The sequence below is a fragment of the Nyctibius grandis genome, chromosome Z (genome assembly GCF_013368605.1).
Source record: "Nyctibius grandis isolate bNycGra1 chromosome Z, bNycGra1.pri, whole genome shotgun sequence".
Classification (NCBI taxonomy): domain Eukaryota; kingdom Metazoa; phylum Chordata; class Aves; order Nyctibiiformes; family Nyctibiidae; genus Nyctibius; species Nyctibius grandis.
The window spans coordinates 22984279-22998076 of NC_090695.1; the positions used below are offsets into that span (position 1 = coordinate 22984279).

At 40.7% G+C, this 13798-nt stretch overlaps 1 protein-coding gene across 2 annotated transcripts in view; it reads left to right on the plus strand.

Moving 5' to 3' along the window:
- MAST4 (microtubule associated serine/threonine kinase family member 4) overlaps window positions 1–11628 on the plus strand; it is a 191118-nt gene extending 179490 nt beyond the window's left edge. For both annotated transcript variants that reach the window (XM_068423165.1, XM_068423167.1), the window contains 4 exons: window positions 1720–1842; window positions 3569–3705; window positions 4328–4509; window positions 5338–11628. In XM_068423165.1, coding sequence (XP_068279266.1) covers window positions 1720–1842; window positions 3569–3705; window positions 4328–4509; window positions 5338–9212 — 4317 coding nt within the window. In that variant the 3' untranslated portion in view covers window positions 9213–11628. The remainder of the gene's footprint in view (window positions 1–1719; window positions 1843–3568; window positions 3706–4327; window positions 4510–5337) is intronic.
- The last annotated feature ends 2170 nt before the right edge of the window (window positions 11629–13798 follow it).

A 13798-nucleotide genomic window follows, 5' to 3' on the forward strand; every position in this document is an offset into this window, starting at 1 on the left:
GTTGTGCCAGACAGTTTTCTTAGAATGAAATTCATGTCTGTACACAAGACCAATGTTGGCTGTAGGGATGACACAAGCCACCTTTGGCAGAAGTGGTACCTACATACGATGTTGACCTTCTGCATGTCACTTTCACTTTTGGCAAGTTTGGCGATTGTGAACAGCCATGTCTAAGTTCAAAGTATTGTGGCTTAGAAAACCAAAGGGTTGGTGCAGCCCTGCTTTGATTGAGGGCAGGATTTGCCAGACGTAAGAGATTGTAAACACAAATTATTGAAATATACATGGAGTTTATTAAACTGCATCAATTAAGGGATTCATGAAAGTCAGCAATATTTTACTAGACACAAGTAGGATGCTTTCAAGCACTGACTTTCTTTTGTGTAGAAATGTGCAAATCATTTGGAATTGTGAATAGCTTTGAGGATTCTGTGGCACAGGAAGAAGACTGACTGCTTGAATAAGTCATGTGTTTTTCATCCTCTGTTCACTACTGATTTGAACGAAGTGGGAGGCAGACTAAAGTAAAAGACAGCATTTATTTCTTCCATTTCATTGATTATCAACCTACTTAATATATATTTATGTAAATATATATGTACTTTTATTTTATAGTTGAGGCTGATAACAAATTATATGTTTTATATAATTTATGTATTATACATACATAAGTATGGTGTATGTATGTATAAACCATTTCAACTACCTTAAAATAATTTTGGAAAATTGATTACAAATCTATCAAAAGCTTTGAAATTTTGTACAGTGCTTTGTTTTAAATACATATTGTAGGTTTTGAAGTAGTAATGCTACTGATGTGATAGTGTATTACTCGGTTTTCGTTCATGTTGTTTACCTCTCAGACCTATTAATCCATCAAGAACATTGAATCCAGAGAATGAGGTACATTTGATTGATAACAGAATAAATAAAAAATTATTTCTTGCCACTGGTGTAGCATTAGATCAGTGAAAGGAAGGGAAAAAAATGTTACATTGCAGTAAAAGTGAAACCTTGGCTTTTTGGCAAAATACTGTAGGTTTGGTTTTGTTTGGTTGTTTTTTTTTAGGACTGTAAGCACTGTAGGTTTCAGTAGTGGCTGCATGACTTAAAATTCTTCAGAAGCTCATTTAAAATATAATAAATTATTTAAGCCACCTTCAAAATAATTTGCAATTCAGTTTGTTTTGGTCTTTCCTCACCTTTGTGCTGCACTGTTCCCTCTAATGGGCAGCCTGGTGAATTTGAACCAAATGAAAACAATCCTTAACTATATGGTGGAGTTAAAAATTTTTATGATGGTTGGGGTTACTGCATGTGACCACTGCCTTAGTTACATCAGTATTTCTCAGTGTCGGATGCTAAAAATCTTAATTCGATTCTAAAGTTTTGCCATGGGGAGGGAATCACCCCTTCTTTATCAGGCATGAAATATGCCCTGCTATACAGAGGTTACTTAATGCCAGTGACAACAAGCAGTGTTTTAGTGAGCTTTGAAACCATTCCAGGCCCCATGTAAGTACAAAGTTTGAGTATGTAGTTGATGGTGAAATGGCTGGTCTGATTTTTCTTCTTTTATTCCTTTATAATTTAATATCTGTAAGTTTTCTACATTGACAACTGGTTTTATAGAAAGAGTTTGTTAAAGCCTACTCTTGAAAGTAGGAAGGTTAAACAGGGGAGTCCATTTTGTGATTATTCTCTTTCTCTGATTTCCAGAATGTGGAAGAAGGAGGTGTAGCTTACGAAGCAGGTTTAAAAGCTGGAGACCTGATTACTCATATCAATGGAGAGCCAGTGCATGGACTTGTTCATACAGAAGTCATTGAGTTGTTGTTAAAGGTAACTCTTGGACAACTGAGATACAAAAGTGCCTGCTATTTTCACCAAGGATTGAGGGGTTATGTTTTTTTCCTTCAGAGATTAGTTATTGGATTTTGTGGTTGTTCAAGAAAAAACTCTAAGCTACTCTTGCACAGATCTGGAGAAAGGTCAATGACTTCATATGTCCTGCTGTGATTTTAGTTCCTATGCAATAAACTGGCATTGCTGCTGAGATAGCTGAAGTACATTTGAGACACTGACAGATGTCTCTGTCTTTCAAAAAAATTGACATTGTCAAGCAGTTTCTTGAATTCCCCCATCTTCATCAGGTAATTCAGGCTTTTGATGATGATGCTACTTCTCATTTTCTCCTTTGAAAGTAAATCAATAAGGAAAAGTGGAAACAAAGAGTATGAAATATTTTCTTCCCTGCTGTACAGCAACTTGCATTTCATAATCTTAAGGCCCAAAAGGTTTTTGTCTCATATATAGCTAGGCATGTCCCACAGAGCTTCTTTACTTAGTGAAGTTCTGACCCTGAAGTTGGACTTCTATGAATAATCTATCACATTTTTGTCTTGTGGAGTTTTCTGAGGTCTGTCCTATTAGAAAATTATAGATACGTTTTTCCTTAAAAACAAAAAAAAAAACCCAGACTTTTTTAAATGAACGGTAGTGTCTTAGCTTTTCACTGTAGCTCATCATATTGCAGGTTTTATGTAGTCTTTTCAGCACAGACTAACATAGGTCAGAATTGTTTTAGACAGCTGTATATTTACTTCCTATTTTATTAACAATTTATAGTGTTACATGCAGAGTTTTGCCTGTCAAAGGGAGTAGTCAGTTATAAAAGAAGATTGGAAAGCAATGAAGTCATGGGGAAATACAAGGAACAGCAGAAAGATGCAAAATACACTTTTCCTTAAGTCTTTATTTTCCTTCTCTGAAACCAGAAGGAACTTCCCAGTTTTCCAGTTTTGCAAGAAATGTGTAAGAGAAAATTCTGTAATTTTAGGCAGTTGGGTGTGCAGTTGTTTTCTGTGTCAGATACAGAGAAAGAGGAACATGACAACCCTGCACGCTACTTATATGAGAGTAAACTCAAAACGAGAGATTGCTGTTTATCTGGATATGCTGTATCATAAATTAATTTGGGCTATTGGAATTCCTTTGAAAAGAAATTCACTGTCTTGGTGTACAGTGCTGGGCAGGAGGTATGGATTTTTAAAACATAATGTAGGTATTTCCAGCTGGTTTTATTTATTAAGGCATCTGTTCACACAAACGGTCCTAAAAAAGCTTAATTGTATTTGTTATCTCTTTTGAACAAGATAAAAGGATTGTAACAGTCAGTATCCTGAGACATGAATGGCCAGTGAATGGACCCCTGCACAGTGACAGCTGTTCTTTGTGGGAAAATAGGATGTTTCTGTAGAAGCTTTCATCTCGAAAATTGCAGTCTTGGTCTCCTCCTGTCTAGCTACAATTATTGGAATTCCTCCTTGTCCCAAAGCTGGAACAGAGGAAGTTTAGGAAATCTGACAGAATTTGAGAATTTTCCAGTCATCATTTATCTGACATAAATGAGCCTGGGTAACATCTGTGTAGGGCTCCCTACATGGCCAACTCGTAATCTGATGCTGGAGTTCTGTCTCATTGCATTCGCGTTTGAGGTGTGGCTTCAATTTAAGGCAAAGTCCTCTTGTATTACTCATGCCTAAAGGTTCCTCCTCCATTTTGGCAGAGTGGTAACAAAGTCTCGGTAACGACAACCCCTTTTGAAAACACTTCCATCAAGACAGGGCCAGCCAGGCGAAACAGCTACAGGAGCCGAATGGTCAGGCGCAGTAAGAAAACCAAGAAGAAAGAGAGTTTAGAGAGGTAATCCGTTTGTTTCATGGCAAATACATTTGCTTCTGTGTGTGTATACATAACAATTAATTTAAAATATGAAGTTAATACAGTTCTCTCTTGTGTTCTGCATCTTTTACCTTCTTCTACGAGATCCTGTGGTTGTAACACATCCTTCCAATCCTGTTTTGTCTAAACTAGATGTGTTAAAACGACGCCTAAAAACTTTGCATGGCACGCACAGAGATATGGGGAAGAAAGTGAATAACTGAAGTTGCATCTTTAGTACTTGTTTAGTTAAACTTTCTAGTGCAACGTTTAAGGGCATTTTAAGTTTGATGATAAGTTTATGTGTATTTTGTAAATATATCACTATTTATAGATATTCCTTCAGTTTTGGTGGGCTCTTAAATTAAGAAAATGAAGATTTGTACTTCTAAGGGTCTAACTGTTCTTCTGAAATACAGCAAGTATTTTCTAAACTTCATGTTCGGCAGTGTGGTTTGCTTTCATGTAAACATAGATTTAATACTTGCTTTTCTAAGGGTAATGGGAGAGGGAGGCAATGTCAGCTTGTAAGAGTTTTGCCTGTGGTAATAGTATCTTCTGTGCATCTTAACTTCTGATTAATGCTGTGCTCTTCTCACACTAGGAAAAGATCTCTCTTTAAGAAGCTGGCCAAGCAACCCTCTCCTCTTCTTCACACCAGCAGAAGTTTCTCCTGCCTGAACCGATCACTTTCATCAGGGGAGAGCTTGCCTGGGTCTCCAACCCACAGCTTATCTCCTAGATCACCTACCCCAAGCTACCGCTCTACTCCTGATTTTCCATCTGGTGAGTGTGAAGGAGTGGAGTGTAGAGGAAGAAGACTTGAAGTGTATTCTACTTGTGATCCCCCCAGATCTGTTACACTGTGCTAAGAGTAGTCAGCTCTGACAAGCATAATCATTGAACAGCTGGTTTCTGTCTGGAAAAGGGAAAAAGAAGCAAAATCAAAGGTGTTTCCATGGTACAGAAGCACCTAAAAGGAACCATCTTCTATGTTTGTCCCAGAGTTTAAATCCAAGTCCAATGGCTATCAGTTGAGTAATAAACAACCCAAGTTTGAAGTAAAAGGTAGAATCTTGCCTTGTAGAGGCTGATTGATAAAAAAATGAAACTGAGGAAAAAGTTGCTACATAATGGAACTAGCAAGGGCACTCATAATGCAGATTTATTGCTGAAAAGATGGCAGGGTGCTGAAATACACATCTTTCTGGCGCCTGCCCCTTTTTCCTGTCCTACTTCTGTCATGATTTTAGTGTGTGCTAAAAGTGACTGCTGTTGTACAATCCCTTGACAAAGGTAAATTATTTGGAAAGCCTTGATCATTGCTTTGAAGTGGGAGAAAGCATTAGCTATTCTATTTAAATAGAAGGAAGCGATAACTTAAAAGAGCATGAAGGAACAGAGGCGGGGAAAGAGAGAAATAGCAACATAATTGGAATGATGAGGGGTTTACACGCCAGTCACTCAAAACCTTCCAAATTTTGGAACATTGTAGCAGCAGGTGGCATATAGGCCATTTGGACCAGTTCTGTGTTTCACTGAGCATTTAGATGAGATTCAAAAAATCTTGCTAATCGTATGTTTGTTTGGTTTGCTTGTTTGTTCTTTTTGTAGGTACTAACTCTTCCCAGAGCAGCTCCCCTAGTTCAAGTGCTCCTAATTCTCCAGCTGGTTCAGGACACATAAGACCCAGCACTCTTCATGGATTGGGTCCAAAGCTTGGTGGGCAAAGATACAGATCGGGAAGACGCAAATCAGCTGGCAGCATTCCTCTCTCTCCTCTTGCACGAACACCTTCTCCAACACCCCAGCCGACATCCCCTCAGCGATCTCCATCACCATTGCTAGGACATTCGATTGGAAATACAAAAATAACTCAGTCTTTTCCTAGCAAAATGCACTCCCCTCCAACTATTGTAAGGCATATTGTTAGGCCAAAGAGTGCAGAGCCACCAAGATCTCCACTGTTGAAGAGAGTCCAATCTGAAGAGAAGCTTGCACCCTCTTACGGCAGTGATAAGAAACACTTATGTTCACGAAAACACAGTCTGGAAGTGACCCAGGAAGAAGTGAATAGAGAATTGTCCCAAAGGGAGGTAACTCTTCAGAGCTTGGAGGAGAATGTATGTGATGTGCCATCACTCACAAGAGTCAGGCCTGCAGAGCAGGGCTGCTTGAAACGACCTGTCTCCCGAAAATTAGGTAGGCAAGAATCCATCGATGAGCTAGACAGAGAGAAGCTGAAGGTCAAGATAGTTATGAAAAAGCAGGATTTTGGTGAAAAAGGAAATGCTGCTATACATGAACCTAGCAGTGAACCAGAAAATCCCAATGCCTTAAGATTGGAAGAAAGGGACAAAAAAGCATTCCAGAAGGTATTAGAAAGATCATATCAGTTTGAAACAAAAATTGTCGCTTTGGAGACTCAGTCAGCTGGTGGCATACTCAAAGACACGCTTCAAAAGAATGCAAACTTGCGATCAGCTGATGGTGTTGCTTTAGATGCACAGATGTTGTGTCATGGGCCTCCACCTAATGAACTCAGCCATACTTCTTATGAATTCAAAAGAAGTTCCCCTCCATGTACATTGCAAGATGTCCTACCTCAGCCCTCTGACAGGATGCTAAATGGAAAGGGAGAAAACACAGATAAAAATGTACCAACAAAAGAATTTGTCAAATTTGAAAGATTAGATGGTAAACTTGCAAATATTGATTATCTTAGAAAGAAAATGTCCATTGAAGAAAAAGATGACAGTGTCTGTCCAGTGCTAAAACCCAAATTGACATCAAATGTTCATGAATGCCTTCAACTTAATACAGGCAGACCCATAAACATACAGCAGGACTCCACTGCAGCTGCCGATAATAGAGCATTTATTGGCAGTGCGCAGGCTGCTCAGATTAACTCGGTTTCTTTTGTTCCTCTCAAGACTTTGAATGGCCGAGCGGACATGAATGTGGAAAAATCAGCCCTTCTTTCCACTGAGGCTCCTGTCAGAAAAAGTCCATCAGAATATAAACTTGATGGGAGGTCTGTTTCCTGTTTGAAGCCAATAGAAGGTACACTAGACATTGCCTTACTTTCTGGGCCACAGTCTTCAAAGACTGAACTGCCTTTGTGCATGCTGCCAGAAGGACAGAGCACCAGCAGTGATGGGGGATCTCCTAAACCCCCAGCACCACAAGGGAGTGGTGGGAAGGCAGAACTGGCTTGTCAGAAAGAGCAGTTGTTAAGCTGTTCAAAATCTGGCAAAGTCAATGTATCAGAGCCTCAGGTTCTGCAAACAAGCAAGAGTTCTCCAAATCCACCAGTAATCCCTGTTGCTGCAGAAGTAATGACAGAGAAAAAGGTTTCTAGCCCAGCTACTAAAGGCAGTATTTCTGTTACCGAAGCCGTTCAAAAGAAAGACACTTCTGCTTCAAAACAGAAGGACAGTTCAGTGGAGGCAAAGTCTTGTGTTATTCAAAGTCAGAGTGTTAAAACTGCTCAAACATACTCCAAACTTCCTGCTGTCCAAAGCACTCCTGAAAAAGCTGTAGGAAAAGAGAAGGAAATACAAAAGGAGTTGCCTGCAAAACAGCCAGTCACCCAGAGAAGTTGTGAGCCTGTCCATGCAAAGGTGGAGGTGATCAGGGAGTCATCTCTGAAGGTATCTATCTCAGATGTCCTGATAATGAACTACTCCAAAAGCAATGAAAAAAATCGTGGTGACTTTGCCATTCCATCTCAGATGCAAGAAAAAATGCAGGCAGCTGGCCCCAAGGCACAGCCTAAGGATGGCAGAGAATCACTGAAACAGCTAGGCAGAGGTGACAGCAGTGTGGCTAGTAGTTTTGTGGAACGGGACGTAACCAAGCAGAAAGTTCTCATTGAGTCTAAGAAAGTTATCACAGAGTCAAAGAGTGAAGCTCTTCCATCGAAACAGCCCATGCAACCCTCAGTGGATTGTGATCCTAAAAATGAGAAGTCTGCACCAGTTTCCTCTGTGCAGAAAGACAATGCCAAAGATTTAGGAAAGAAGGATCAGAAACAGCTCACTGAGATAAGGCTTCAAACTACTGAGAGAGAGCAGCCCAGTCAGGTTCCTCAGCAGCAGTTTAATGCTTCAGGCTCCCCTGCTGTGAGCAACACTGTAAGCAGAAGCTGTGCCGTAGATGTTCGTGTAGGTGTTCAAGAACACATGAAGCCTGCTGTCACCTATGTGGAAAGCAGCAGTAATAAACACAGGCCAGTCTCTGATACAAGTTCCTCTAAGTCCAAGTACTTGGATAAACAGACATTGTCACAAAACCCATGCACTCCAACTGTAAAAGAAAGAGAAACTATTACTCAGGTGTGTACCAGCTCCCAGAAAGATGGGAAACATGCCAGTAAAAATGTGGTAGATCCCCTTTCTTCTGTTCCAGGCTCTTTGAGAAAAATGAACAATGAAAATGTGCAAGCCGAAAGGCCTGTGAGTTTGGAGCATGGCTCAGCAGTCACCCTCCAAAAGGGCAACATCACTCTTGACACCAAACCCAAATCCTCTGCTGTTGGCCCAGTACCATCAGGCCCAGAGAGTTCTAAGCAGATGCAGAGACCAGAACTCCTGGGGGAATCTGCTGATCAAAAGCAACTTCACCTCAGTGAAAAACAAACCATGTCTCCGAAGTTTTCCACTGTGAAAGACTGTCTCTTGCTGAGCAAACAGGCAGACAGAAGCCCTAGTCATGAGATGATCTCTGCAGACAAAAGACCCGAAGGAAAAATATGCACTGATGCACTTTATGTTCAGCTTGACAGTGGGAAAGTAGAGCCTACCCTTTGCCTCGCAAACTGCGATGCCAGAGGGAAAGGAGCAGAAAAAGCAACCGCAAGTAGCAAAAGCTCTCAAGATTCAAAAGGAAAAGTTCAAGTTAATCAAAAACAGCCAGAGGATGCAAACAAGCAGATTGCAATAAACCATATGTTGGCTGCCAGCGGACAGAGTTCTCGTGTGAACGCAACACCAGGAAAGCCACTGACTTGTTCAGCCAATTTCTCTGAATGTAGACAAGAAGTATCTGTTTTGTCTTCAGCAAAGAGTGATGCATCTTCAGCAAAGATTAAAACAGGCTCACCTGAGCTTCCTGCAACATGCAAGGAGCTGAATAAGAAAAGTACCTCTTCTGCAGGGAGCAGTAAGGCAGAAATGACTAAAAGTGTTTCACTGATGGCCTTGCACAGTGCTGCTATTGCAGTAGAAGCCCACCACCCTCCTTCAGACCTTGGGGGAAAACCTGGAAATCAAGAAAAGTCTTCTTTTGTTAACACTGTGGATGTAAAGGGAAAATATGCCATTCAGGCTCAGCAGTCTGCTTCAAGAAAACAGAATGTAGGTAAAGACCTATCCAGGTCTGCAGCCACACCTGACCGCCCTAACGCACTTTCTGACGACAAAGACTTGGCTCGGCAGCGGCGAGGAAAGGAAGCTTCGCGGAGCAGTCCACACAAAAAATCCTATTAACTCTAAGACCTGGCAGGTGTGAATTCAAAACTAACTGAAACAATATCAATATATTAGACTGCCTTTAAACCAGCACTGTGTCGTGTCTTTGTGCGGCAGAGCTTTCATGTCACTGAAGAGAATAGGGGATATGTAAAGACTTTTTTTCATAATGCCTTCCCAATTGTAACCGGTAAAACTGTTACCATATAGTGTTTGTACAAAAATACCTTTACAGCTGAGAGCTGTTGAAGAAAAGATTTCCTCTGTAAATACTTAGCAATGTGTTTGGAGTTTGAATGTAGCATATATATACTTTGCTGCTGATTGCGTTGTTTACTTTTTTAAGATAGTTGCTTTGCCACTTATTTGCCATACTCTTAATATGAAACCGAATTATTAAAACTCAGACCTGGCATGGACATGCACAAGCATTAGTCTTGACTGGAAAACAAAAAAAAAGCCACATTTTTACTTACTAAAAATCCTAGCTAGAAGTTAAAAACATACTAGTACAGAATAAATACGGTGACTTATTGTGAGTTTTTACATGTATTTTTAATAATCCAGTTTTGATAGTACTGTACCTGGCTGACTGCTTCACCAGATCTAACACAAAACCTAACTGCATCTCCCTACCGCACAAAGCCTGTCTCTTAGACTAGGTGTTGTTAAAACTACGGGAGGACCACTTGGTTTTCAGGGCGTCCCAGCAAGAGTTGTGTTCTCTGGTGAAATGGTGGTTTCTGTCTTATCTGTTGGGAATGTGTTCTCTGTCCTTCACCTCAGACAAGGCTGAGACTCTGAAGCACACTCAGTGTGCTTAGTTTTTGCTGCAATCCTCTCGAGTTCCTTGAGCTTTTTTAAATTCAGGCCCTTACAGTATGAGGCACAAATATAAGCACATGACTTGCAGTACTAGTATGTTCATCCCTGTTTTTTAATACATTTAGAGAATACGTGTTATCGTGACATATAGGTCTGCATAATTAGCTTCATACAGCCGTAGCTTTTTTCTATTTTATGACAAGTAAGGTAAAAAGGAAAAAAAAGCAGTTTCAGTATCGTATCTTAAGAAAAGTTCAGGACATCCGATACATTTTAATACATAGCTGGGGCCTTATGTTGTAGACTTAACTTGCTGTTTTTAGCAAGTAATTCTGAGTTTCACATTCATTTCTAAATGGATTGAGTAGCTCCATACATTTCATAACATAATCTTATTATTTGTATGCAAAAAAAAAGAAAATACTGTAATTATAAAAGAAGCATTTTGTAACAAAGGAACCTGTTGGAGCTATTTGGTGCTAGAATGTGACTGTCTTTTTACTTTTGTTAAGCCTTATTTAAATTTTGTATACTGTGGAACATGTAGACTTTCATCATTTTAGCCTGGAGGTATTTAGTTTGTTTTGAAGGATGAAAGGCAAAATTTGAAACGTGTACAAAAGCACTACAAAATACCCTTGCAGATGCAAGGGATCAATAGAATGGTCATTTTGCTTATTTCTGTTGTATGTACCCACAGTAGAGCTAGGCCCCTGCCTGTGTCATTAGGGCTTACAGATTGTCTTTCTGTCTCAAAAGCTAGAAAATTGTTCATAAAAGCACAGTGTAATCTTGACCTGGAGGTTTATATGACAACTGACGGTGTGCAGAATTCATTTCCCTCTGGTGAAAACTTTATTATACTGATTAGTTGAATTGGATTACAGCAAACCTGTCATGGAAAGATAATATCACAAACAAGATCTGATTTTTCATGTGGCACTAGAACATTCGTACTGCCTTTGATGCGTTCACAGAGGAGCTAGTAAGCAATGGATAATATTTTTTGAGCAGTTTTAAAGATAAAATGGTCTCGACATTTACAGTTCATCTGTGCTTTGGCAGTTACTATGAATGAATGCTAACGCACTTCAAAATAACATTTCTGTCTGGGAGGTATTTCCTAGTTTACAGTCTTCTGCATTTTTTCAACTATGCTCTTGTTTTCTTTAAAGCATATCTAGCTATTTGTTTACAGTATACCTTTACATGTATTTCGTATAGTTCATTACTACTTCTGACAAATAAGTTCTTTGCATTTTTGAAGTGTAAGAGTGCTTAAGCTTGTGTTTATGTAGTACCTATTTGTTGGTGTTTACCTTATTAGTGAGCTGTTAAGAGATTGTTAAGAGATTCTCCTGCCTGTATTCTACTTGGTCAGTCTTTGTGTGAATGTAGATCAGATGTGTTCTTTTGTAGACTTCCTGCTGTTAATTCCTCAGCTTACAAGAAAAAAAAAAAAAAAAGTTGTTAGGGTTTGTGCAATAAAGTGTTTGCAGTCTTATTTTCTCTAAGGAACTCCTTATGGTTGTCATAATTGTTGTATATTGAACACGATTATTTATACTTATGCAGTTGCATAATGTTGAAATAAAAATTCAGCATGAAATGGTGTTGTGTCAGCATTTTTCCCTGAACTGCTTTCACTCCTGTAGCTTAAGGCACATCTCTGCTGTGCTTGGAGGCAGGACTGTTGCTCCCCTGATTTTCATCTTTCCACTTCTTGCAGAGGAGCAACGTCTATTAAAATATGTGTAGCTGGTACTCTGCCGGTGTGCCGGTAGCTCTGCACAGTTGCCTGGCAGGGAGGTCATTCTTGTTCACATTTTACTGTTGCATTGTTTTCTCTGTGTTTTTCCTCTGTACAAAACCAAAGGCAGTGTTGCAGCATCACTTTTGCTGCTTTGCTCTCTGTTTGAAACCAATAGGTGAGGGGAAACTGCAGGTCACCACCAACCGTTCCAACTTGCTGCAGTCCAACAAAAAAGCAGACTTTCTGCGAAACTGGTGCACTGGCAAAGGGCATGATGAGTCGAGGAGGAGAGAGCAGGATGTGGCAACTCAGGGAAAGGAATACCAGAGTGAGGATTGACTCTGGATTTAACTGCTCTGCCATCTCTGACTGTGGACAACAGTGGTTGCCTCTGCCTGGGGCGGCATGGAAACCTGCATGCCCAGAGCGAGTCTCCATAGTGTTCAGGGCCAGAGGAGAGGGGTGGTGTAAGGGGTTTGCATGGAGGAAGAAGTCGGGACAGAAATGTTACTGGTATTGTATCTGGCGTGGCCTGCCATCCTCACTTCTACTGTTGTAAGAAAAGGCTGCACTTCACCTGGGATGGGAATGCTTTCATGGTCTGAAAGGGAGATGTGAGCTCTCTTCTTCAGCACTGAACTCACAGTTTGCTATCATCCCTTAGACCCCATATTTTTCTCCTAGGTAGTTTGCAAGACGTAGCAGGGCTGTCATGCTTGGATTTTTATGGTAGCTTAGATGGCAGATCAGAAAGAATAAGTCACAAGACAGGAAGGTACCAGAGGATATATGGATGCATGTCCCAGTTCATGGCTTGGGTTGGCGACAGTTTTTCTTCCCACTGACTATAGTATAGTATTTGATTAGCACTGACCCGCTCAATCTCCCAGCCATCTGCCAAGGATGGATTTGAATGAACTGAGGGTAGAAGGCGATGCTAAAGGCCATGGTTCAAGCTGCAAAGAGTTGGGAGCATCAGAAAGAGAAAAGTCTGCGGAGTAAGAAGACAGTAACAACATAGGTAAGTTCTAGCACACAGCAAGCCCTTCAAAATGCAAGTGTGAATTAGATACAGGTCCAAGAGGACGTCTCAGAGATTTGCTGAGAAGGATGTTGTCTGCTGCTGGGGGAGAATTTCTGTTGTATTTGCCAGATGAGGAGGTATGGTATGAGTGAGTGATTGAGAAGAGAGGTCACCTGCTCTCTTTCCAGGTACAGACAAGACTAATGAATGAGAGAAAGTTCTTAAAAGATGCATTATTGACATTAGGATTTTTTTTAAAGTTGTCAGGTTTAGAGATTTGCCTCTTCATCCATCCTGTTCAGAGTAAAATCCTCTTTCCCAAAATCTGTGAGTGTTTATAGGCAACTGGAGAAGAAATATCAAATGTCTCTCCTTGTGCGCCCTGGGGCAGCACACGGCTACAAAGGCAGGAGAAGCTGTGGGGTGAGGCAGCGTACACAATGTGAAGGCATCTGGAAGCTGCAAGTATCCATATTGGTTTAGTCTGATCTGCTAACAGAGGGTAAAAGGGGCTTTTCAAATGGTAGAGGTATTTCTTACTTGAGAAGACCAAGCAGGGATTCTTGTCAGCAGTGTCCTCAGAAATGAGCAAAAAATTTCTAGTCCAGCAGGGATCTTTGAAATCTTAGCTAGTCAGCATGTACAGAGGAAATGTTGAGGAAATGCCTTTGGGGCAGGAGCTGAAGCTGAATGTGGAGTCCTGCATGGAAAGTGTGGAGAGCGAGCTTGCCTTCCACATCTCGATGATCAGCTGCAGCTCCTGGCTGAACACACTGGGGAGCCTTGCTGGGGCGGGGAGAGACTCCATGGGGTACATGGTCTGCTACGGAGACAGAAGGTTCATACCCTCTGAGAAGGCTGTGTCTGTAAATCATGGTTAGCCTATTATTAAAACACTAGTACCATAAATCATGCTATGGTAACATAGGGTGGATGAGTAGGCGTGGCAAGCTCCCATCAGACCCTTGGTCAAATGCACATTTGGTGATGCACAAATGCACA